Source organism: Pelodiscus sinensis, chromosome 8 (genome assembly GCF_052426305.1).
Source record: "Pelodiscus sinensis isolate ZL-2025 chromosome 8, ASM5242630v1, whole genome shotgun sequence".
NCBI classification, from domain to species: Eukaryota; Metazoa; Chordata; order Testudines; family Trionychidae; genus Pelodiscus; species Pelodiscus sinensis.
In genome coordinates this window covers 71,732,259-71,757,934 of record NC_143059.1, presented here as the reverse complement: position 1 = coordinate 71,757,934, position 25,676 = coordinate 71,732,259, and the positions used below count along the sequence as shown (strand labels likewise).

General features: G+C 50.2%; 2 protein-coding genes across 4 annotated transcripts in view; one reads left to right on the top strand and one right to left on the bottom strand.

Moving 5' to 3' along the window:
• ARL3 (ARF like GTPase 3) overlaps nucleotides 1–15,189 on the bottom strand; it is a 45,489-nt gene extending 30,300 nt beyond the window's left edge. Inside the window, exon 1 of the mRNA XM_075935572.2 lies at nucleotides 15,044–15,189. Coding sequence (XP_075791687.1) covers nucleotides 15,044–15,046 — 3 coding nt within the window. The 5' untranslated portion in view covers nucleotides 15,047–15,189. The remainder of the gene's footprint in view (nucleotides 1–15,043) is intronic.
• Nucleotides 1–25,676, top strand: part of SFXN2 (sideroflexin 2) — a 96,520-nt gene that overhangs the window by 58,249 nt on the left and 12,595 nt on the right. Inside the window, exons 1-3 of one of the 3 annotated variants that reach the window (XM_075935569.2) lie at nucleotides 15,247–15,386; nucleotides 22,067–22,239; nucleotides 22,545–22,715. In XM_075935569.2, the coding sequence (XP_075791684.1) occupies nucleotides 22,079–22,239; nucleotides 22,545–22,715 (332 nt within the window). In that variant the 5' untranslated portion in view covers nucleotides 15,247–15,386; nucleotides 22,067–22,078. Of the gene's footprint in view, nucleotides 1–15,246; nucleotides 15,387–16,553; nucleotides 16,677–22,066; nucleotides 22,240–22,544; nucleotides 22,716–25,676 lie in introns of those variants that run through there. The other 2 variants (XM_075935571.2, XM_075935570.2) reach the window with 2 other exon arrangements.

Below are 25,676 nucleotides of genomic sequence, written 5' to 3'. Positions count from 1 at the left end.
AGAGAACTGGTGGGATCCCAGAAGACTAAAGGGCAAACATAGGACTTATCTTTGAAAAGGGCATACGATGGGCTTTACTAACTCCACATTGGAGAGCAATGGTTAAGTTTGCAGGGGACATGCCGATACCTTACCCGCATGACCACTAGGCAGCATGTTGGGTGGCGATGCATCTTTTACAGGGGAAGAAAGAGGACACAGGGAATTATAGGTTAGCCTAACTTCAATACCTGGATAGGTACTAGGGAGGTAAAAACCCCTTTAATTGGTTAACTGGTTAAGCAATATGTTTAACCGCTTAACCAATGTAAGGGTGAGGGAACGGGCATGGCCACTTCACCCCAGCAGCAGCCCCTGGTTGTGGTGCGCCCAGATACAGTGGGGACAGAGTCTGCTCCAGATGATCAGAACAGCCCCTGTCCATGGCAGGCCCCCCACAGGGCTGGAGCAGTCCCTGCCCATGGCAGAGAGTAGAGAGCTGCTTCAGCCCCCACCAACTGGTTAAACATTCACATCTCTAATAAATACTGGAACAAATTATTAAACAATTAATTTGAAAGCATCTAGAGAGGATGGTAGGGTTATAAGGCATAATCAGATTCTACAGAATAAATCAACCTCCTTTTCTTCTATGACAGAGCTACTGGCGTACAACAAATACAAAACAATACCTCCTGTCACTGACGTGTTCGTCTGACAGCGGGACCTATGAGATGTGCAGGTAACTCGAGTATTAGCCAGAGTGGATTGCTGGACCTACCACTGTCTTGGTCAAAGTTTGCCCTTGCCAAAAACATGCAAAAACTAGTAAACTAAGTATCTAAATGTTGCTTGGCTGAAAGATCTGTCAACTGCTAAACTGTTCTCCACACAGGTAACTCTTCAAACAATTAGTGATGACTTATCTGCTGAGAGGTTATAGAATCCGTAATGCTGTAGTGGGTCTGCAACATTTAAATGAAATGCTATCCCGTGGACTGACAGGATGATGATGCTGAAATATGGAATCTTTGTGATGCCAAGTACATGACATGCTCTTAGTTGACCCGTTCTTTCAGTCAAAAAAGACCAGATAGAAAGTTGCTTGCAACACAGTCAAAAACAACAATCTCCAAATGTAAAGGATGTGAGTTGACTGCAAAGCAGATGAACAGTGGAGCCTTGCTGAAAAACACGACTGTGTTACTAGCGTTCTAACACACTCATTTCCATTCATGAATGGGGTGAAGCAAGGAGGTGTCCTCACTTCTGGGCTTTTTGGTCTATTTTTCACGGTGATGCTGGAGGAAGCCCTTCATGGCTCTTCAAATGGCGTCTTGATGCACTGGCAAGCTCTTTAATATCTCTTATCTATGAAGGTGACCAAAGCGGTGATCCAAGAACCACAATGACTGTGCCTTGTTGGAACACGCAGAAGGAGCACTAGAAGAGCCTACAAACTACTTTGTGGGAGTAGCTCATAATTTTGGCCTTTGCATCAGCTGGAAAAAATGGACATTATGTACCACACAGCTCCACAGTTATCTTACCGAGATCCATCAATAAGCTTACGAAGTACCACGTTCCAAGCCACTAAATGGTTCACTTGTCTTGACAACACGTTAAACCAGGGGTCTCCAATCTTTTTATGCTTGAGATCCCTTTTTAAATGTAAGTGCAATCCAAGATCTATCTGAAACCCAAATACCCTTGCCCTGCCTCCTTTGTGCCCTTTCTCAGAGACCCCGCCCCTGCTCACTCCATCCTCCCTTTCACTAGGCTGGGGCACAGGGTTGGGGTGCAGGCTCTGGCCTTGGATTTGGTGTGAGAGGGATTCTGAGCTGCAAGCAGTTGAGGTGTCGGAGGGGGTTCTGGGAGGGCATTTAGATGCAGAGGTGCTCGGATCTAGGGTAGGGGCATGGAGTGTAGGAGAGGGTTTATGATTGGGGTAGGGTTTCAGGATGTGGGCTCCAGCTGGGCCCTCTTTACCTCAGGTGGCTCCTGGGTGGTGGTGCAGTCGGGCTAAGGAGGCTCACTCCTGCCTTGGCCCTGTGGGGAGGGGCAGATGAAGAGCCGGCACTTGATTGCATCTTGGCCAAACCAGTCAAGATCACCTGTCAAAGACTCCAAGATCTACCGGTAGATCACGATCTACTGGTTGGTAACCACTGCGTTAAACAATGAAGCCACAATCCATCACGAAGTGGATGTGCAAATTAAGAAAGCCACCACTGCAAAGGTGCACAGAATCTGTCTGCATTCAAAAATCAAAGCATATAGTGCTGTTGTCCTATGACATTGCTTTATGGGTGTGAAACATGGACATGTTATCAATGGCACATTAAAAAACTTGACAGTTACCATCTGACACACCTCCGATGACTGTTGGGCATCAAATAGCAGGCCTGGGTGTCCAACATGGAAGTCCTGGCAAAAACTGTTCAGTCAGTACTGAGGCTCATTTGATTTGGGTCCAGCTTAGATGGACTGAAGATGTAGCTCATACACCTGAGACCCAGCTATCAAAAACACTTCTAGAATATGAATTAAGCTCCAGCAACAGTAAGAACGGAGGGTGGATGAAATGCTTCAAAGATATTCTAAAACAAAATCTGCCCAGGACCGATATTTCTGACTTCATCTTTGAGCAGTTGGTGACTGAGTACCTCAAATGGCACTATGCCATAAGGTGGGTGCATGTGACTTTGAGACAAACCATGTTGCATAGCTGCAAGCACAGCAACTGGTACAGAAACAATGTGTTGCTTAAACAACATAATCAGGCAAATGGTTCTGTGGTCAGTGCATGAAATGTTTTTCCTCAGTTGGTCTACGGTGCCCTGCAAAGAATACCCATGCCCAGACCCTGCACCCTAAACTCCTTCACATACTCCTCTCTCAGCCAGACCCTGAACCCCCACCCCACTCCTGCACCCTCCCTTTTTTTAGACCCTCCACTTCCACCTCACTCACTTCCCATCCAGACCTCCCAACCCTCAGCCCACTGCTGCACCCAATCACCCACAGACACCCCCACGCCTGCTCCTCTACCCAACCTGGCCAGTCCCCCACCCTGCTTCTGGCCAAATGCAGCACCCATTAGGGATGTTAGATAGCGTGTAACTGAATAGTCATGTTACTGCATCAAATTTTAGCAGTTACACAACTATTCGATAGTCCCTGGAGATGGGTCCAGCAGCCAGTGCGCTCCCGGCCCCATTCTCGGGGATCATAGAATCATAGAACACTAGAACTGGAGAGATCATCAAGTCCAGTCCCCCGCCCTCATGACAGGACCAAGCACCATCTAGATCATCCCTGTCTAACCTGCTTTTCAATATCTCCAGTGATGGAGATTCCACAACCTCCCTAAGCAACTTAGTGTTAAACCACCCTGACAGTTAGGAAGTTTTTCCTAATGTCCAATCTAAACCTCCCTTGCTGCAATATAAGCCCTTTGCTTCTTAACCTATCCTCAAAGGGCAAGAAGAACAATTTTCCCCCCTCCTCCTTGTGACACCCTTTTAGATACAGGCAGTCCCCGGGTTACGTACAAGATAGGGACTGTAGTTTTGTTCTTAAGTTGAATTTGTATGTAAGTCGGAACTGGTACATATTTTGGGGGGGGACGGAGAGCTGGAGTTAGGTGGAAAAGACCCTAATTCTCATACAACTTCCTTATTCTAAGAAAAACACATAGGCTGTGTCTACATTGGCACCCTTTTCCGTAAAAGGGATGCTAATGAGACCAGTCGGAATTGCAAATGCCGTGGGGGATATTTAAATATCCCCCGCGGCATTTGCAATTCCGACTGGTCTAATTAACATCCCTTTTACGGAAAAGGGTGCCAATGTAGACACAGCCATACTGCTTTGATATGAAGGCTTTTTGGTTGATATTTTAATTAAAAATTGATCATAAGTTTCAGTGTTTCATGCTATATCCAAATCTTCCTTTTGGGGTACCTGAAAGATCCCAGTTATTCATTTAATAGTCAGAATCTTTGTTTTTTATAACTCAAAAAAGTTTATTCAATGCATATTACTGTTCCAAATAGAATTTGCTACAGATGGTTCAGTGAAATGGGTATTAAGTGTAATCAATAGTCATTGGAGAGCACAGTGAAATATTGATACAATCAAAGCTGTTGTTGTATTCTGCTGAGCAGAAAATGGAAATCCCTTCCTGTGAAGAGTGTGTGTGAATTTATTCACAGGATTAATTTTAAAGAAAAATTCTGTGTTGGGAACAGGAGTTTAGCCACAGGTGGGTCCTCATTGTCCACTCACCCACTTAGCAACCAGACCCATCCCCTCGGGGCTTACCCTGCTCTGCTCCAGCCAGGGTGTGGGGTTGGGGATTATCCCCTCTTCCCTGCTCCTCCCCATTCTTGCCCACCCACACCACTGGGTAATTTTTCAGCTTCACCTCTGCCAGGCTGGAAGGGACTTGTTAATTTCACGTGACGCTAACAAGATACTTGCAGCTCTAGTGCTGAAGAGGGAAAGAGCTGTTGCTCCCAAGGTGGGGACTGTAACACAATGGGTCTCACTGCCTGCTGCTCCTGCTGTTCCCTAGGACATTAATTTTTCCACTCTGGGGTGCCCCCTTTTGGCTGGTGTCTTGTTCCCCCCAGCAGACCCGCGTCCTCCGTGGCGAGAAAAGCCGCTCCGCGTCACCCTGGTCTGCTGGGGGGAAGCGCCCCCCGCGCCGCCAGAGGCGGCGACAGTGGGGGAGGCACCCCACACTAGCTGCGCCCCCCCCATTTGTAACTAGGGATCCGACGTAAGTTGGATTGATGTAACCCGGGGATTGCCTGTACTTGAAAACTGCTATCATGTCCCCTCTCAGTCTTCTCTTTTCCAAACTAAGCCCAATTCCTTCAGCCTTCCCTCATAGGTCATGTTCTCTAGACCTTTCATCATTTTTATTGCTCTTCTCTGGACCTTCTCTAATTTTACTATTTCTTTCTTGAAATGTGGTGCCCAGAACTAGACACAATACTCTAGCTGAGGCCTAATCAGGGCAGAGCAGAGCGGAAGAATGACTTCTCGGTCTTGCTCACAACACTCCAGTTAATGCCTCCCAGAATCATGTTTGCTTTTTTTGCAACAGTGTCACACTGACTCGTATTTAGCTTGTAGTCCACTATGACCCCTAGATTCCTTTCTGCAGGACTCCTTCCTAGAGAGTCGCTTCCCATTCTGTATGTGTGAAATGGAGACAGCAGAGGCAGCAGCGTGGAGTGGCAGCAGCCCCTGTTTACAAGGAGCTCATACCCCCACAGAGGCTGCTACCACGGAGCACCGGCTCCCACTTGACTCCCATCCCACCTCTGTAGGAGGCAGCAAAGTGGGGCAGGCGGGTCCGCAAAGCCAGCACACACAGAGAGCTGGCTTAAAAGCTGGCTCCTCACACATATCGGCTCCCACCTGCCCTCCCCACCCTCTGTGCTGCCGCCTCTCTATCAGAGGCAGCAGCACAGCCGTAGGAGGAGAGCAGCCTTAAAGCCAGCTCCCCAAGGGCACCAGCTCCTGCCTCCCCACCCTGATGCCTCTGATACAGAGGCAGCAGGGACAGGGGGGGAATGTGTGTAGTCGACAGGATTAACCGATAAGCCCAGGCTTATCAGTTAATCATGTAGTCAGCTACACATTGACATCCTTAGCACACACACCCTTTTGTACCCATTTTGCTATCATGGGGGGGAGGGATAGCTCAGTGGTTTGAGCATTGGCCTGCTAAACCCAGGGTTGTGAGTTCAATCCTTGTGGAGGATAGCAGGGTAGCCAGTTTAAAACTAATAAAAGGAAGTTCTTCTTCACACAGCATGTTGTCAACCTGTGGAACTCCTTGCCAGAAGAGGCTGTGAAAGCTAGGACTATAATAGAGTTTAAAGAGAAGTTGGATAAATTCATGGAGGTTAGGTCCATAAAAGGCTATTAGCCAGGGGATAAAATGGTGTCCTTGGCCTCTGTTTGTCAGAGGCTGGAGAGGGATGGCAGGAGACAAATCTCTTGATCATTGTCTTCAGTCCACCCCCTCTGGGGCACCTGGTGCTGGCCACTGTTGGCAGACAGGACACTGGGCTAAATGGACCTTTGGTCTGACCCAGTACGGCCGTTCTTATGTTGAGGCCATTTAGGAATCTGGGGCAAAAATTTGTCAGAGATAGTACTTGGTCCTGCTGTGAAGGCAGGGGACTGGACTCAATGACCTTTCAAGGTCCCTTTCTGTTCTAAGAGAAAGGTAATCTCCATTTTTTTTTTTAATTTTTAAAATTTAGCTGCTGGTCCATGGAAAGGTCTGCACTGAGCAGGGTGGGCCACAGTGCAAAAAGTTTAAGAACCACAGGTCTAGATGAAATTAGGGAGGTTCGATATCAGGTAACTGAATAGTCGTGTAACCACATGAATTCTTATGGGTTACACGACTATTCCATAGTCCCTGGGGCAGGGCCGGCAGCCAGTGCACTCTGGCCCACTCCCAGGGAGCCCCCTGCCACCCTGCACTGCTGCCTCTGTATTAGAGGCAGCAGCGCAGGGTACCAGGCAGGAGCCAGAACGTGAGGGGATCCAGTTTAAAAAACAGCTCCCTGCGCAGATCGGCTACCTGCTGCCCCATGCTGCTGCCTCTGATACAAAGGCAGTAGCGTGGGGTTGGCAGCAGCCCCTGACAACAGAACTCTGAGCTCCAGGCTCGCCGTGGACAGAGGTTGCTCCGTGGGATGTGAAGCAGCCTCTGTTCGCGGGAAGCTCAGGCCTGCCATGGACAGAGGCTGCTCCACAGCAGTCTCCCCTGCCCAGCATGGGGTAGGGACAGGTGGCACTGTGGAGCCAGTGCTGGGGGGAACTGGCTTTAAAGCTGGCTCCCCCAAGCACCAGCACCCCCCTTGTTGCCTTTGTTACAGAGGAAGAAAGGGGCGGGGAGAGAAATGTGTGTAGTTGACAAGATTAACTGATAAGCTTAGGGTTATTGGTTAATTGTATAGCTGAGTACATGTTGACATCCCTAGATGAAATTATTATAAGGTGGGTGCACAAATGGTTAAAAAACCATATTCAAACGGTAGTTATCAAAACTGAAGGGTGTATTTCGTGGGGTCTACCAGGTGTCCGGCATCTGGTATTATTAAATGTTTTCATAGATGACTTGGATAGTGAAGAGAAGAGTAGGCTTATAAAACATGTAGATGACATTAAGCTGAGAGGACTTGCAAGCACTTCAGAAGATAGGATTATAATTAAAAATTACCTTGACAAAGAAAAGAATTGGTATGAAATTAACAAGATGAAATTCAACAAAGACAAGCAGAAAGCACTTCATTAAGAAAGGAAAAATCAAATGCACAACTACAAAGGGGGGAATAACTGGCGTGGTAGTGTTACTGCTGAAAAAGATCTAGGGGTTATAGTGGATCACAAATTGAATACAAATGAATAATGTGATACAGATGCAAAGAAGGCTGATATTCTGGACCGCATTAAAAGGAGTGCTGTACATAAGACATGGGAGCTAATTGTTTTGTCCCTCTCTATTCAGCACTGGGAGGCTTCAGCTGGAGTACTGTGTCAATTCTGTACCCCACACTTTAGGAAGGATGTGGAGAAACTGGAGAGAGTTCAGAGGAGAGCAAAAAAACGATAAAAGGTTGAGAAAACCTGACCTAAGAGGAAACATAAAAAACACTGGGCATGTTTAGTCTTGACAAAATAAGACTTGGGGGTGAGGGGCAATTACAGTCTTGAATATGTCAAGCACCCTAATAAAGAAGATGGAGGTAAATTCTTGATGAATTAGAGAGGATTCAAAGAAGAGCCACAAGAATCAGTAAATAATTAGAAAACCTCCTTTATAGGCTCAAGGAGCACCATCAATTTAGCTTAATAAAGAGGCAGTTCAGGGGGTGACTTAATTATAGTCAATAAGTATCTATGTGGGGATCAAATATTTATGAATGGGTTCTTCAGCCTAGCAGAGAAGGTCTAACAAGATCCAAAGTCTGGAAAAATGAAGCTGGACACATTCAGACTGGAATTAAGGCACACCTTTTTAACAGTGAGAGTAGTTACTGAACTATTTACCAAGGGTTGTGGTGGATTCTCAGTCACTGACCATTTTTAAATCAAAAGTGAATGGTTTTCTAAAAGATGAGCGGTAGGAATATGTGTGTGTTGAATTTAAAGATAGAAAGGTTCCTAATTTAGGCCTGCTCTGGGATTTTGGGGGAAATTCTAGGCCCTGTGTTACAGAGGAGGTAAGACTAGTTGATCACAAGGGTCCCTTATTGCTTTAGAATCTATGAATTGTTCTCTATGACCACTGGAGGCAGGAATAAGAAGTTACGGGTTTAACCTGCAGCAAGGGAGATTGACATTGGATATTAGGAAAAACTTTCTAACTATAAAGGTGGTTAAAGCTTTTCAATAAGTTTCCAAGGGATGTTGTAGAATCCCCTTCATTGGAGGTTTCTAGGAACAAATTAGACAAACACCCGTCAGGGATGGTGTATGTTTACTGGATCCTGCCTCATCATAATGGACCGGACTTGATGATTTCTCAAGGTCCCCTCCAGCCCTATGTTTCTCTGATTCTGTAAATCAGTGTGTTAGTGTACAACTTAAATAAGCATAGATGTACCCAACATGAATGCCAACTCTCTTTTATGCACAAATTCTACTTCCTTAGAAGGATAATGCTGCTAAACAGAGACACACCCACATTTCCCACCATTCTGCTTATTATTTATGGGCTTGATCTGAAGCACACTGAAATCAATGGGAGTACTTACTTTAGGGGGCTTTGAATCAAGTCCTATTATCGTGGTTTACTGCTCAAGCTAATAAGGCTGATAAAACGTTAATCCTGTTCACAATACTGCTTGCTAAGAGTACAGCAATACATTCCCAGAGCAGGCCACAAACTAACTAACTCACTCTCTCTCTCTCTCTCTCTCTCTCTCTCTCTCTCAAAATACTTCTCAGGAGAGGAATGAAAAACAAATGTTAATAGATCCTCTCCTACTGCAGAATGACGAACTTCCAAATTAACACAACAGTCTACAAGAAATAAGATCGGCATCATTCCATATTCTACTCAAGTGACACTTCTTGTTACATGGTTGATCGCAGGATTATCTGGGTTAGCCAATAGAGAGGGGGTTATTTATAGAAATAAAAGTATTCTTTGAGGTATTAAGTAAGCTGATTTAGAAGGCTAGAAGAAAAGCAAACCAATGTATGGCTGTGGACTCTACTTCAGTAGCTCTCTTTGCATATATATTATATGACTCGTGTGCAGTTAAAAATTGCAGTCCAGTTTAAATCAAGACACTAACTCTAGTGTCTACCAATAATTCAAAAACATTACTGTTCTGAAGTTATATCTAATTATTCTGATGCTAGTAAACAGCTATTTAATACCCAGGAAAAGCATCACTCAGTAAAATCCATGGGGATTTTTATAAATTCAGCTTTATAAATATTTGATACATGGACTAAAAAAGTATTAAGTGCTCCTTCATGGTTTAGCAGACTAGAAAAAGTAACAATTAATGTACTAGCTGCATGACTCCAGAATATGGCAATGACACATGCAGATGGACTGATTGTTTTACTTGCAAACAAAATATCTGAATTAACTTTTGAATGGGAAAACCATAAATGTGGGCAGTACACAGCAGTGTTATAGATATTGTAGTAGAGTTATGGATGTTCCAGGAGGCAAAGCAAGGATGTTACAAAAGCAAACTCTGAGTTACATTAGTGCCAGGGCAGCTGGGCTGGTAGCGCAAGAATTGAGATGGGTGATGTGGGAGGTTCCTAGGTTCAGGAGCAGAACAAGTCTTCAACTGGGATCAAAGCACATTGTCCAGAAGAGCTGCACTGACAACTTGTTAGGAGCGTGAGGGTTACATGTAATTTGCATAGAACCGAGCAGATTGCAGCATTTTCAATATGGTGGGCATAATTGTGGAAGCCACTCAGATAGTGAAGCCCTGTGTGCCAGGATATATGGTCTCGACAGGCAACACCCTTGAGATGAGGGTGGCCATACCGGGCAGTTCCAGAAGTGACGATGTGTATTAAGCAAACACAGTAGTCTGTTTTAGTCTTTGATTGAGTTGTACGAGAGACCAAAATACACACTATCTTCCAACAGGAGAGTAACACTCGGAGGCCACCAGTAAAATAGCTACATTTTCTGGAAGCTGGGTGGAGATATTAAAAAAGCAAACAGAAAACCACTCGGCCATTGCCAAGAAATTCAAACCCATTATTAAATACTATATATACTGTTGGGTGGCAAATACACTCAAAAAGCAAATTAGATAAGAAAGAAAAGTTATCCATCAGCATCCTTCAGAGAATACAAATATGTGGTTTTATGAAAACATAAATTTCTAGATTGAAAACCTCCACTGATTTTTGATTATAGCTACGTGCGCTACATTTGTTTTCTTAATTCACAGATATAAAAATACAATGACATTTACAGTCCTAAGTTCTGGCAGGTTTATGAAGCTTTAAATCCAAGCTGTGTGGATTTCCAGAACTAGTTGGTGCACGCAACCACATCCTGTGCCATAGAGGCTGTTGAAAGAAAAATTCACATTTACAGGCCAAATTAGAGGTTGGTTGGGGGGAACCAAGCATTGAAATAAACTGCAAATTTAATATCAGAGTTAACAATACAAACTATGTAACGGAGAGAGCTATTTCACATTATGATATGGACTAGAAATAGCACATGGAGCCTGCCAGACACTCCAGAGGAGAGTCTTGCCCGAATAGGAGGAGAAACAAATATCTGCTCTTTTGTTGTATTAGCCACAAAGCTCGGATGATGAATTTAGATTATAAATACGGTGTAAACTGCCTGCAGATGTTTACCTAGTAAATGTGGCATTTAACAAAAGATCAAATACATTTCTACTGAACTACAGCGCTGCTGAAAAGATAATTCTCCTAGCCAACAGCTTGACCATGCCCCCTCCCTGCCTTTTGTTTGCCTCCCTTCACTGGCATGAAACATACGCTACTCCTCGGTACTTTCAAGACTTTGCAGCATAACCCCATCCTACCTATCGTCGCCCATTCAGTATCAAGATGCTGACTCGATAGGGCCACGATAAGGTGGGTGCATAATTGGCTGGATAACCGTAGTCAGAGAGTTGTTGTTAACGGTGCTAAATCCTGCTGGAAAGGGATAACAAGTGGAGTTTCTCAAGGGTCTGTTTTGGGACCCGTACTGCTCAATATCTTCATCAATGATGTAGATATTGGGATAGAGAGTACCCTTATTAAGTTTGCAGATGATACCAAACTGGGTGGGGTTGCAACTTCTTTGGAGGATAGGGACATAATTCAAAATGACCTTAGCAAGTTAGAGAAATGGTCAGAGGTAAACAGGATGAGGTTTAATAAAGAGAAATGCAAAGTGCTCCACTTAGGAAGGAACAATCAGTTCCATACATACAAGATGGGAAGCAACTGTCTAGGAAGGAGCATGGCGGAAAGGGATCTAGGGGTCATAGTGGACCACAAGTTGAATATGAGTCAACAGTGTGATTCTGTTGCAAAAAAAGCAAATATGATTCTAGGTTGTATCAACAAGTGTGTTGTAAGCAAAACTCGTGAAGTCATTCTGCCACTCTACTCTGCACTAGTTAGGCCTCAGCTGGAGTACTGTGTCCAGTTCTGGGCGCCACATTTCAAGAAAGATGTGGAGAAATTGGAAAGGGTACAGAGAAGAGCGACAAGAATGATTAAAGGTCTAGAGAACATGACCTATGAAGCCAGGCTTCATGAACTGGGCTTGTTTAGTTTGGAAAAAAGAAGATTAAGGGGGGACATGATAGCGGTTTTCAAATATCTAAAAGGGTGTCACAAGGAGGAAGGAGAAAATTTGTTCCTCTTGGTTTCTGAGGACAGGACAAGGAGTAATGGGCTTAAAGTGCAGCAGGGGAGGTTTAGCTTGGACATTAGGAAAAAATTCCTAACTGTCAGGGTGGTCAAATATTGGAATAAATTGCCAAGGGAGGTGGTGGAATCTCCCTCTCTGGAGATATTTAAGAACAGGTTAGATAGACATCTGACAGGGATGGTGTAGACGGAGCTTGGTCCTGCCTTGAGGGCGGGGGGCTGGACTCGATGACCTCTCGAGGTCCCTTCCAGTCCTATTATTCTATGATTCTATGACTCCTGCCTCTGATCAGCCCATGGTACAAGCCTCCATTGTCCATTTGTTAAATTTCAGGACAAGCATTTTTGTGCTTTCTTCTAATCAGACTTAGGAAGATTTCCTGTAAACATCTGCAGAGCTACCTCATTCGCCTTCTTCAAAACCCTCCTTTTCCATTATGTCTACAAAAGTATTGACCACACTTTTAAGTTGTGCCAAGATCACTGCCTTCCATGCTGACCAGCATTGTCTCGTTTCCCTGTACTCTCCCACTGGTCTATCTTCATCTGCGGTCTCTTATTTTAGGCTGTAAGCTCCTAGTTCCTTCCCCTATCTTTTTGTTCTGTGTTTGTACAGTGCCTAGCACAGTGGGGTCCTCACCCATAACTGAGGCTCCTGCACTCTGCAGTAATGAGTAATAATAATTCTAAAATCATTGCTTAAGACAGAGGATGCCAGTAGGAAGGTTTCACTGCATTTATATAGTATTTGCCAGTTCGGATCAAACAAATGGTCTACTGAGTCTAATATGCCATCAGTGGTGGCTAGTAGCTGATGTTTCATTCTTAGTTCATTGTGTAATTCTGTACACAGCGTGTGAGGGTGCACACTTACTGCAGCCGATTAGCTGATGCCCTGAAGAAGTCTGATTACCTTTCTCTTAGCCTGCATAACTATCGCTGTTATATAAAAGCACTAAACTTTTTTCAAAACAATGGAAGCATCTTAATCTATTAAGCACAGGTTATTCAGTACTACTACTAACACAGGCAAAATTAACTCAATTACTTGTTATGCAAACTCTAGTCTATGATATCAATCAATGCATACATTTTCCCCCTTGCATTTGCTGGAGTCAATTCACCTAGAATGTTTTTCCCGCTCAAATCCACAGACATAGTTTTCTTGCAAAAGTGGTCCTACAAAATGTAATTAAATGTCAACACAGATGTTGGAAGCTGTTAATCTTTTTCCTTCATCGTTTGTCAGCATATCCCAAACTTTACAAAGCAGAAGTGCAACTTTGTCAGCAACCACTGCCCAAGTGAAAGTGTAGTTTGTGGAGTGCTACACTGCATTATGTAATTGCCCTCATCTTAAAGCAGATGTATTTCCTGCGATGAACACTGTGTCTAGTATGTAAAGCTGCCCCACCATCAACTAACCAGCAAAGGAGCAGAGTCCCTACCTAATCTTTGTCTCCACACCTTTTATGATAGGTCAGGGTAAAGCATTGCAGGCTAGAATGGGTGAGGAATATAGCATGCAACATCATCACAGTAAAGATGCTGCATGTGCTATGTTCCTAGCGTGCTATCCTTGTAGCTCCACAAATAGGGGAAATATGGTTGCCCCTTGCCCTGGACCAATATGTGCAAAACTAGGCCCACATCTCTATGGACCAGAGGACTGAATGCAGCCCCCTATATGTAGGGTTACTGGAAGCTGTTCATCCCTTTGTCCCATTGTCATAAGCTTGTCCCTTTAGTTTCTGCACACAGCCAGCAAACCCACCATCCTGCCCTAAGGCTAGTCCTCCTGCCCCTGCACACAGTGGGATGGGATGCTTCCCTGCAGCAGTTGTCTCAGCCCCTTCCCACCCTCGCCCCGTATGCCTGAAACTTCTGAGTGCCTGCCTGTCCTTTCCCTTTCAAGAAGGCTCCCAGGCCGGTTCCCCATTCCTCCCTCCCTCCCTCTTCATAGCACTCCAGCACCCATCCTACCCTCTTCATCCAGGCCTGGCTCTCAGAACCCCAGGCCCCAACACTGCTTCCTCCCCACCCAGGCTGACCCCTCCAGTCCCTTCCTCATCTAGACTGGACCCCCATCCCTCTCTCCATAGCACCTTAACCCCCCGCCCCATCTCATCACCACCCATCTCTCCCCAGCCTGGCTGTGACCCTCAGATCCCCACCCTCCCCCCAGGCTCAGTCCCAACACCCCAGTCTCCCCTTCCCACCTCCCCCTGAGGCTCAGTCCCAACACCCCAGCCCCCCCCCTCCCCAGGCTCAGTCCCAACACCCCCTTTTCCCCTTCCAGGCTCAGTCCCAACACCCCAGCCCCCCTCCCCCCAGGCTCGGTCCACACCCCAGCCCCCCTCCCCCCCAGGCTCGACCCCAGCCCCCCCCCAGGCTGGGTACCAACACCCCCTCCCCCCAGGCTCGGTCCACACCCCAGCCCCCCTCCCCCCAGGCTCGACCCCAGCCCCCCCAGGCTCAGTCCACAGCCCCCCCCCCCCAGGCTCGGTCCACACCCCAGCCCCCCTCCCCCCCAGGCTCGACCCCAGCCCCCCAGGCTCAGTCCACACCCCAGCCCCCCTCCCCCCCAGGCTCGACCCCAGCCCCCCCAGGCTCGGTCCACACCCCAGCCCCCCTCCCCCCCCAGGCTCGACCCCCGCCCCCCCAGGCTCGGTCCCACCCCCCCCCCTCCCCCCCAGGCTCGACCCCAGCCCCCCCAGGCTCAGTCCACACCCCAGCCCCCCTCCCCCCCAGGCTCGACCCCAGCCCCCCCAGGCTCGGTCCACACCCCAGCCCCCTCCCCCCCCAGGCTCGGTCCACACCCCAGCCCCCCTCCCCCCCCAGGCTCGACCCCCGCCCCCCCAGGCTCGGTCCACACCCCAACCCCCCCTCCCCCCCAGGCTCGACCCCCGCCCCCCCAGGCTGGGTCCACACCCCCGCCCCCCCTCCCCCCCAGGCTCGACCCCAGCCCCCCCAGGCTGGGTCCACACCCCCGCCCCCCCTCCCCCCCAGGCTCGACCCCCGCCCCCCCAGGCTGGATCCACACCCCAGCCCCTCCCCTCTCCATATCACCCGAGCCCCCCCAGCCAGGCTGCCCCCCGCCCCTCCCCCACACGGAAGGACCCTCCCTGGCCGCACTCACCATCCTCCGCGCGGCTCCCGGGTTACCATGGGCAACTGCGTCATGCGCGCCGCCCCCTTCGTGCAACGTCACTCTTCTCTGCGGCACGCACTAGCGGCAAGGGGGCGGGGACAGACGTAAGCCCCGCCCCCTGGCGATTCCCCCCCCCCCCTTCTCCCCGAGCAGGGCGGCCCCTGTCCGGCGCATGCGTCTTAAACCGCCTTGGCTCCCAGGTCCCATGCTGACGCGAGCAAGGTGGGAGCATGGCTCTGATTGGCTGACAAGGGCCACGCGTTAGGGAGAGGGGCGGTGAAAACCACGTGTGCCGGAGAGAGGGAGAGGGGCGCGTGCCTGGGCTGCGGAGGTAGGGAGCAGGGAAGGAGCCTAATGGGGAGGGGTTTAGAGGGAGAGCGGTGCACTGAGGGGGGGGGGGCAGTGCAGGGCTCAGGGGTACTGCACTGCAAGGGGGGGTTGCAGTGGTGGGCAGTGCAAGGCTGAAGGGGCCTGGGAGGGGGGGGGGGGCTATGCGGGGGGGGGTGGGGGGGCTGCACTGGGGGTGGGGGGGGGCAGTGCAAGCATCAAGGGGCTTGGAAGGCTGCAATGGGGGCTGCAGTGGGGGGCAGTGCAAGCATCAAGGGGCTTGGAAGGCTGTAATGGGGGGGGGCAGTGTAATGGGATAGAGTGCAAGCCCCAGGGAGTCTGAAGGGGGAGGGGAGCCCAATGTCCTGGGGACTGCAGTGTAAACCTCGGGGTCTGAGAGGGAAGTGTGGTGAAATGGGTGGCTGTGTGCCCCGGGGGGGGGGAGGTGCAGCGTGTTGGGTTGTAGTGTATAAATGGAGGGGTCAGAGCAGTGTTTTGGGGGGGGGGCGGTGCTGACTATAGCCCAGAGGGTCTGAGAGGAGAGGGAGGGTGAGCGTGAGCTGCATGCGGAGGGGATGTTGTCGGACAGGGAATGGGGTGTATAAATGGAGGGGTCAGAGCAGTGTTTTTGGGGGGGGGGCGGTGCTGACTATAGCCCAGAGGGTCTGAGAGGAGAGGGAGGGTGAGCGTGAGCTGCATGCGGAGGGGATGTTGTCGGACAGGGAATGGGGTGTATAAATGGAGGGGTCAGAGCAGTGTTTTGGGGGGGGGGTGGTGCTGACTATAGCCCAGAGGGTCTGAGAGGAGAGGGAGGGTGAGCGTGAGCTGCATGCGGAGGGGATGTTGTCGGACAGGGAATGGGGTGTATAAATGGAGGGGTCAGAGCAGTGTTTGGGGGGGGGCGGTGCTGACTATAGCCCAGAGGGTCTGAGAGGAGAGGGAGGGTGAGCGTGAGCTGCATGCGGAGGGGATGTTGTCGGACAGGGAATGGGGTGTATAAATGGAGGGGTCAGAGCAGTGTTTTGGGGGGGGGGTGGTGCTGACTATAGCCCAGAGGGTCTGAGAGGAGAGGGAGGGTGAGCGTGAGCTGCATGCAGAGGGGATGTTGTCGGACAGGGAATGGGGTGTAGCATAACTAGGAGGGGAGCACAGTGCCGAGTCCAGGGTCTCCTGGGAAAAGAGCAGAGCAGTGCAGCCTTCTCCCCTCCCCCCTCCCCCCTCCCCGGAGTGCTCAGAGGCGAGGGTGGTGCAGTCCGATAAGCACATCGTTGGCAGAGGCGAGGGGGAGTGAGAGGTGAGCCCAGACAGATGGGGGGGGGGGTAGAACCCGGCAAGGGAGCCAGGGGGGTGAGCCAAAGGGGTGCGGTGTGATGTGGGCAAAATGAGAGGTGGTGTCCTAGGAAGGTAACTTGGGTCGCTGTGTTTTGGACAGACCAGTGGTGGTGATTAGGGATGTGAAGGCTTAACCAGTAAGACTTAATGAGTGAGGGTTACTGCTTAAGGTTAACTGGTGGGATGGGGGCAGGCTGCAGGCAGGGGCTGCTCTGGCTGGGTTGGAGCAGCCCTGCCTGTGGCTGAGTGGCTGTGATCCAGCCCAGAAGCAGGAGTGACCTGCGGGGGAGGGGTGGTGTCCCCGCTTCTCCCTTTAATTGTCTAATCAGTATATTTAGGACGCATTCAAGGGTTAGGTCTTGGAAATGCAGCAGAGGGAGAAGCTGTACGCTCTACGGTGCTGGGTTTGGCCAGTGCCTGAGTTGATGGGTGGGGCCTAAGTGATTGACAGGGAGCAAGCAGGGATTTCCTCTGACACACTGTACTTGCTGTGGCTTGGGTCATGTCACACTGCCATGGGTGCCCAGCTGCAGCCTCCTGCAAGGAATCGGAGGAAGAGGGAGTGTGCTAGCCTGGGCTAAGCAGTCGGGTGAGGGGGAGCCTGGTTCTGTGGTAGGGACTGAGGGCAAAGACTGGCCCCGAGGCTCCTTGAAACCCTGCAAGCAAAGTCCTCTGTTGCAAGAGCAGGAATCTTTTCAAGCCCAGGCCAGCTGGAAGCATTGACTGCCCTGGGAATATGTGCAACTGGTGACTCTCTAAGCATGCTTGGGGTAATGAAGAGGCATTGGTTGGGAGTGGAGCTGCAAGCTCCAGGATCATCTGAAATATCTCATAAAGTGAGACTCTGATACATTTAAAAGGCAACTCTGCTGTAGAGTTATCTCCCGGGTCTAACTGTGGCTCTGGAATTCCCCCCTTCCCTCCGCCCCTCCATGGTCTACTTGATTTAGCTGACTAAAGGCCATTTAACATCCCTATTTCTGACAGCCTGGCTTTATTTAAATCAGTGTCCTGAAAAGGCAGCCTCCCCTGCACTCCACACAGCTGTTTCAAGCTCTGTTAAGTTAGTGGCATTTTGATCACATCAGCTGCTTGGTGGCATGTTTCTGCTGTGTCTGCCGTAACTTTGCCGCATCTTCGCGGGTGGTGAAATGTTGGTGTGAGCCAGTTTCTCCTTTGGTGGAACTGAAGGGAAACTTCCTTTCCTGGCTTTGGACAATATGTCCCACGGCAGCTGTGAAATCCTCACCTGAGTGCTCTTCCCCCCCCCCCCCCCCCGCCCCCACCCCCGATTCCTCTACTGGGAGCCACCCACTCAACACCCCTTCCTCTCTGCTTGCTGATCTTTTTAATATACAAGAAACCGGATATTGAGTTGGATTATGATGCATCTTCTGTGGCCCACAGAAGGGGAAAGGGGGAATTTCTAACCTCCAGAGGGGAGAAGGCGGCTGCTACCCAGAACTAGGTAAACCTAGACCATCTGTGAAACATGACTTTGCCAACCTGGTCTCTCAAGCCTCCAGTGATGGGTTGTGGAATCCCATCCTTGAAAACCTCTCCCAAAGTTGAACTACTCGTATGGTTAGAAAGCTATTCCTAAAAGCTAACGCAACAAGGACGAATGCAAAGTACTCCACCGAGGAAGGAACAATCCTGTTCACATGTACAAAATGGGAAGTGACTGTCTAGGAAGGGGCAGGAAAGGATGTAGGGGTCATAGACCATAAACTACATATGAATTAGCAGTGCGATAGGGCTGCATAAAAAAACAAACATCAACCTGGGCTGCATTAACAGGAGTGTTGTGAGCAAGACACGAGAAGTCATTCTGCTGCTCGACTCTGCGTTGATTAGGTCTCAACTGGAGTATTGGCCACCATTTTTTGAGAAAAATGTGGCGGAATTGGAGAAGGTCCATAGGAGTAATAAAAATGATTAAAAGTCTAGAAAACCTTACCTATGAGCAAGAATTGAAAGAATTGGGTTTTAGTCTGGAAAAGAGAAGACTGAGGGGACATGATGGCAGTTTTCAGGTATCTAAAAGGGTGTCATGGGGGGGGGGGGATTGTTCTCCTTGGCCTCTGCGGACAGGACAAGAAGCAATGGGCTTAAACTGCAGCAAAGGAGGTTTAGGTTGGACATTAGGAAAAACTTTCTGTGGGGGGTTAAACACTGGAATAAATGGATTAGGGAGGCTGTGGCATCTCCATCTCTGGAGATATTTAAGAGCAGTTTATACAGGCATTTATCAGGGATTATGTAGATGGTGCTTGGTCTTGCCTTGAGGGCAGGGGACTGGACTTGATGACTTCTCAAGGTCCCTTCCAGTTTCAGTATTATGAGTCTAAAGCTCCCTTCCTGCAAATAATGCCAATTACTGTTTGCTCTGCCTTAAGTGGGCTTGGAGAACAACTGATCACTGTCCTTAATGTACTGAAGACTGCACAAGGTCCGGGCTCAGTATTCTTTTCCCAACTTTTGGAACCTTTCCTCACAGGTCAGGTTTTTCCAAACCTTTTATCGCTTCTGTTGCTCTCCTCTGCGTTCTCTCCATCTTTCCTAAAGCGTGTTACCCAGAACTGGATGCAGTACTCTACCTGGGACCTCCCCAGTGCTGGCCAGAGCAGAGCGAAACACTGACCTCCTTTGCACGCAGCCCACAATGTTGCCTTTTTTGCAGCTGAGTCATACTTGAGTTTGTGATCCACTCTAACCCCAGATACTTCTCAGAACGGCCACCACCTAGCTAGTTGTTACTGCCCGCTTTGTAGCTGACTTTCCCCTCTTTGGAAGTGAAGTGCTTTGCGCTTGTCTTTAAGTGAGTGTCACGCTGGTGAATTCAAACCAACTTGTCAAGGTCAATTTAATTGAATCCTGGCCTCCAAACGCCTGCCAGGTGATCTCCGCCTGTTTCGTAAAGATGCTCTCCTCTCCATTAGCCGAGTCATCGGTGAAAATATTAAATCGTGTTGGACCCAGGACTGACCGCAGTGGAATCCCACTAAATACAGCCTCTCGGTTTGACAGCAGACCATTGGTGACTGCTCTGAGTTTGGCCTCTCATAATCCAGGCAGGGAGACGTGGTCTGGAATTCTAGAAGAATGGCATGTGGTACTTTGTACACCCTTCCTTCCCGATGGACCTGAGCCAAACACCATTGAAATGAACATGAGAGCCCTGTTGACTTCAGTGGGCTTTGGATCAGGCTCCTGGGCAATAGAATGCCCAAGGCATGTTGAGAGAGAGATGTCCATTAATAAAGGGAGTTTAATATTTATTCAGAGGCCAAGCACAGCGCTGACCCCTGTAAGCTTGTCTCAGCGTGGCGGGTTGTTTCCTAGCCGTGCAACTGCAAGTCACATTGCCATGCACAGTACAAGGTCCTTGGATTCTCTACGAAGTGCTGATTAATAATTAGGGGCCTTCATGGGCTTTTAACGTGGGTCGCCGTGATAAGCAAGACTGGAAAAACAAAACGTTTCTCCTCCCCCGGCTCGATGTTTCCCCCACTGGGACCAGATTCGGTGCTGCACGTTTTTCGAATGGCTTTTTAATTTTTTCCAGCTGTGCCCAGGGTGCTCAATGATCTTGCCGGGGCCAGGTGCTCAACCTGCTTCCTCCCAGCTCTCTGCTTTGGCCACTGGACTGCATTGCTCCTTCCCCAGGGAGAGTTAGGTGCATCGCATCTCTCCTGCCGTTGCCTTGGCCGAGCCCTGCCACTCAGAGGTGGTTGGCCATTGGTGGCTCTGCAGGAAGAGGAGGTGGGAGGCAGCCTGTAGGTGAGAGATTCTGTAGCTGGCTGGCTGAATCAAAGCCCCTGTAGCAGTGGAAAAAAGAGCCACCGGGTACTTGCCAGTGATGTTCTGGAAAGAAGTCTCGGGCTGTGTTCATCATCCCTTGCTAGTAGCCCGTAGCAGCTGTCTCCTCCCCTTCTGATGCCCTCTTCTGCAAAGCCTCCAGGCTGATCAGGATCCGAGGCAGGACAGCAGCACTGGGCAGCTGCTGGAGTAGTGGATGGTCCCAGTGGCCAGAAGCCTGTCCATTTCAAAAGGCACTTTGGCACCTGGAGAAACAAGCGCTGTGGAGTGCACAGGTCGGGGATGGAGTTGGGATGGCGTGTCCGCTGACGTCAGCCAGATTGCCCGGTTTGGCACTCGTCTGCAAAATCGCTGGTTAGCTCCCATGTGGGAGCGAGGAATCCTATCCGCAACAAGGCCACTTTTTTTGAAAAAACCCTCTAGCTAGACACACCCTCAGTGTCTTAGATTCCGGGTTTTTTTTACTATTTAATACACTTAGGACATTGCTTGTTCCGTCCTCTGGTGAAATGAGCAGGCTGTGCAACGTGCCAGAGTTCATATCGTACCAGCAGCAAGTTGGAGAGTTTGGAGGCCTTTAATCCGATAGCGTCAGTGATGCACGTGGAATGTGGACAGGCCTGTTGAAATGAACGCTAAGCGTTAGCAACCGTAATGTTGCATAAAAGCACGGGGGGGGGGGGAAGGAGTGTGGTGCGCAAATGTGCATTTTGTGGTATCGGGGAAGTAAATATTGTGTCGGTGAAGGCTGCCTTGTGGCTTTACTCCCCTGCTGGGCAGTTGGGAGTCAGCAGGACAAATACAGCTGGTCCCGACTTACAAACGCGTGGACGTATGACCAGCCACACTTACGACCAGTGGCCCCGACTTATGAACGGTGATCCGCTCTTACGAACAGCGCGGTCCCATTGAAATGAATGGGGTCCGACTTACAAACGCATTGAGTTACGAGCAAGTGCGAGGAACGTAACTCATTCGTAAGTCGGGGACCGGCTGTATTTATTTAAGGCAGACTGTATTTTTCAGGGGAACTTCCATCCTCAGGTCCGTAGAAATAGCACGTCTCTGGTGTGGCTGTGGCTCACAGGACACAGGGCTGCGTGTGTGGGCCACAGTGGTAAATACTGAGAAGCGCTGGCGTAGCAACGCGCCTCGGTGGCCCGTTCTCTCGCGGTGCGATAGGGGAGGTCCAACTCTGAGCACGTGACCTCACGCTCCTCTTAGAGAAGGAAGCTGGCTTCTGAATGGCCAGTGGCCACAGAAATGCTGGAGCCAGAATCAGCTAGCAGGGCCTGGCCACCATCGTGGCTTGGAAAGGCAGCGTGGGCTAGTGGTGGGAGCAACCACTGAGGCCTAATCTCACGCTGGCCCCGGGACGAAGGACACACACACACACACACACACACACCCGTGTCTCAGGCCGTTTGGTGACAGTGCGCTGGCTGCGAAGGCAGCTTGCCTGGCAGGACTCGAGGGGGATTGGGAGACGCTTTCCTCTTAAAAATTCTCCCCTTTCTCTGTCCCCTCCAGATCGGCGCTAACATGATGAGCAGCCCGGCCAGCTTTAGCATTGATGCCCCGCGCTGGGACCAGAGCACTTTTGTGGGGCGCCTGAAGCATTTCTTCAACATCACAGACCCGCGGACGGTGCTGGTGTCAGAACAGGAGCTGGACAGGGCGAAGGTGCTGGTGGAAAGCTGCAGGTAAATGGCCGGGCAGCCCCTGGGTCGGAAGGAAGGCGGTAGACTGTTTGCAGCCTGCCCTGGCTCCGTGGGCGCATCGTGCGGTGGAGCTGTTCTCTCGTTCAGCAGTGGTATTGCACCACAAGGGGGAGACACGCTAGCATGTGCTCATCGGTGAACCGTGTCCTCGGGTACCCGTTAACATCCCTTGTAGGCACGTGGCGGTGTGCGCAGGTGATCTGGTAGGCTGGGACTGGCAGGAGTGTGGTGATACTAGGTGGTGAGCAGCCAAACTCCCAGGACCTTGCTCTTTCTCCAACCTGCAGGGCGGGCCTGGTACCCCCAGGCACCAGCCAGGAGCAGCTGTTCTATGCCAAGAAACTCTACGACTCCGCGTTCCACCCCGACTCCGGTGAGAAGATGAACCTGATTGGGAGGATGTCCTTTCAAGTGCCCGGGGGGATGGCCATCACTGGCTTCATGCTGCAGTTTTACAGGTAACAGGTGGGGGGAGGCATCAAGAACCTCTTTCTCAGACCTCTGGGAAAGCTGCCTGTGTTAGGACAGCAGTGAGCTATTTCGGACTGGGTGACATCGCTCCCTCCTGGGGGCAAAGGGCGGGGACAGAGTCATCAGCACCAAAGACCTAGTGTCAACCCACCATCCAGCCACACAGCAGCGTAGCTACCGCAGGAATGGGCGTGGTATCAACGCCTCGACAGACGGGAGATGCGAGGGTTGGGCCAACACTGTGACATCTCTGCCGGAGCCCTTCTGGCCACACGGCTCAGCATCCTTTGTCTTAGACCGTTAACACAAACCTTACAGGCAAGGCAATTTCCCCAGGATTTCCAGGACAGTCCCATGTTTGACCCGACCCCTATCCTGAGACCTCGGTGGCCTTTGTGTGTGGAGACAGATGGGCCAGCGTAGCCCACGTCATCCGTTGCTAGAATGTTATTAACAGGCTGTATTCCTAGCGCTGCGTGCCTGCTCTGACCTTCGGGCTAGCCTCAGTCCTCCACCCGTCCAGTTCTTGCCTGATCTATTGATCCTACATTAATTCTATTGATTACATAAGAATTCCGTAGTAACACACTGTGATTTCTAGGTTCGTGTCCCTCGATCAGGCTCAGGCTTACCAAAACTGCCGTTCAGTTGGGAACCCAGAAGTGCATGGCTGTAACCAGTGCTTTTTTTTGTGTCTTAAAAAATAAATAAAGGCGCCGGTACTTCAGGGGAAAAGTTGTTGAGCTCTGACTGGAGGTGCCGGTACTGTGTACTGGGCAGTACCGTCACCAAAAAAGCACTGGTGGTAACATTCCCACTTAAGAAATATCTTGTGGTTATGTCTACACTCGTGGCTTCTTGCGTGAGATATGCAAATGAGGCTAAGCATGGACTATCACTGAGCCTCATTTGCATACCTAGTGAGCCGCCATTTTTGCAGAAGAGGCTCTTGCGCCAGAAGGAGCTGTCTACACTGCCCCTTCTTGCGCAAGAAAAACCCTCTAGTGCAATGCCAATATTCCTGAAAATAATCGGCGTAGCGGCATTGCGCAAGAGGGTTTTTCTTGCGCAAGAAGGGGCAGTGTAGACAGCTCCTTCTGGCGCACGAGCCTCTTCTGCAAAAACGGTGGCTCACTAGGTATGCAAATGAGGCTCAGTGATAGTCCGTGCTTAGCCTCATTTGTATATTTCTCGCGCAAGAAGCCTGTGTGTCTGTAATCGTCGTATCAATGTAGGAAAGTTGCCAGTGCTCCGGCCTGGCCCAGTAGTGGAAGATGATACTGAATGGCTACGTCTACACTGGCACCTTTTCAGGAAGGGGCATGTAAATTTCACCAGTCGTCGTAGGGAAATCCGCGGGGGATTTAAATATCCCCCGCGGCATTTAAATAAAAATGTCCGCCGCTTTTTTCCGGCTTTTAAAAAAGCCGGAAAAGAGCGTCTAGACTGGCCCCGATCCTCCGGAAAAAGTGCCCTTTTCCGGAGGCTCTTATTCCTACTTTGAAGTAGGAATAAGAGCCTCCGGAAAAGGGCACTTTTTCCGGAGGATCGGGGCCAGTCTAGACGCTCTTTTCCGGCTTTTTTAAAAGCCGGAAAAAAGCGGCGGACATTTTTATTTAAATGCCGCGGGGGATATTTAAATCCCCCGCGGATTTCCCTACGACGACTGGTGAAATTTACATGCCCCTTCCGGAAAAGGGGCCAGTGTAGACGTAGCCAATGTGTCTGAGTCTGTGTGCTTGCACCATCCCATACAGAAGGGCTCAAAGTGTTAATCGTCCTCCCCTCGGATCATCACCAGTGACCGTCGTCCTAGTGTGGGCCCAGAGTTACCTCTCCCTCGGCATGCCGGCCGGATATGACGTTTATAAAGTGCTATGCTGACACCACGGTGCTTAATGTGTGTTCCTAAGCTCTTGTGCTTGACTGATGGCCATCTCGTCAGCCCTCCTTGGTGTAATAGCTTATGGTCTAGGCCTGCTCCTGGTTAGCAGCTTCTGCAAAGTCTTTTGGGTCTCCTGCCTTGTTTCGTTAAGCATGGCACTGAGGCCTGCAAGGTCACCACTTTCCTGCCCTAACTTGTGCCTGTGCTTTGCCCAGCAAACACCTGCAGCGACACAGCCCCGCATTGTGGCTCGCCCTGTTTCTTCCTCCACCATTCCTGTGAATCGCCAGCCCTTCCCTCCTGCCCTCCAACTGACACACAGCAACACACACCTTGCTCTTTCCAGTGACGACAACCGTTTGGTTGTGTGTGTGCTCCTGGGGGCGGCCTGTGAGCCTAGGCAAACTAGCCGGTCGCCTTGGGCGCCGCCGGCCTGGGTGCCCGGTGATGACGTCACGGCCGTGCAGGCGGGCGCGCCGAGCGCGCCTTCCGCGTGGGGCGCCAGCTGCTGCAGCCAGCCTCGGGCCGCTCCTGGCGCTCCCCCTGTGTGTGGCAGTGGCTCTGTGCAGGTGGCCGGCACAGCAGACTGCGAGAGGGCCCCCAAAGACCACAGTCAGATAAGGATCAAAGGCACCAGGCTTATTATTAAATGAAATGGGCTCCAGCTCCCTGGATCAGAGGCCTGTGGTTCTGCTTGTACCTACGTGCCCCCTGACAACAGACCCGGCTCAGTCAATGGGAGGTCCCGCTGCCCCCTAGGCCAGACAAAGACAGCCCCTCCAAGACCCACCGTTATGCACAGGTACAAGCAAGTTACACCTCACTCCAGACGTTTCCTCAGTACCTCCCACCCCCTTGCACCTGGTAGTTTGATCAAATCCTCTCTAGCCAGCGAGCTGTCGTGTTTGACCCTGTCCTGATCCTGGGTCAGTAGGTCCCTGTTACGTGTGGGGCGGCGGGAGGGTACCAAGATGCTTCTTAATGAGATGTTGTTACCGTGTCTCTGGAACGTGCGTACGGCCTGGGACTGGTACCGGTGAGTGTCAGCTCTATCCATGCCAGA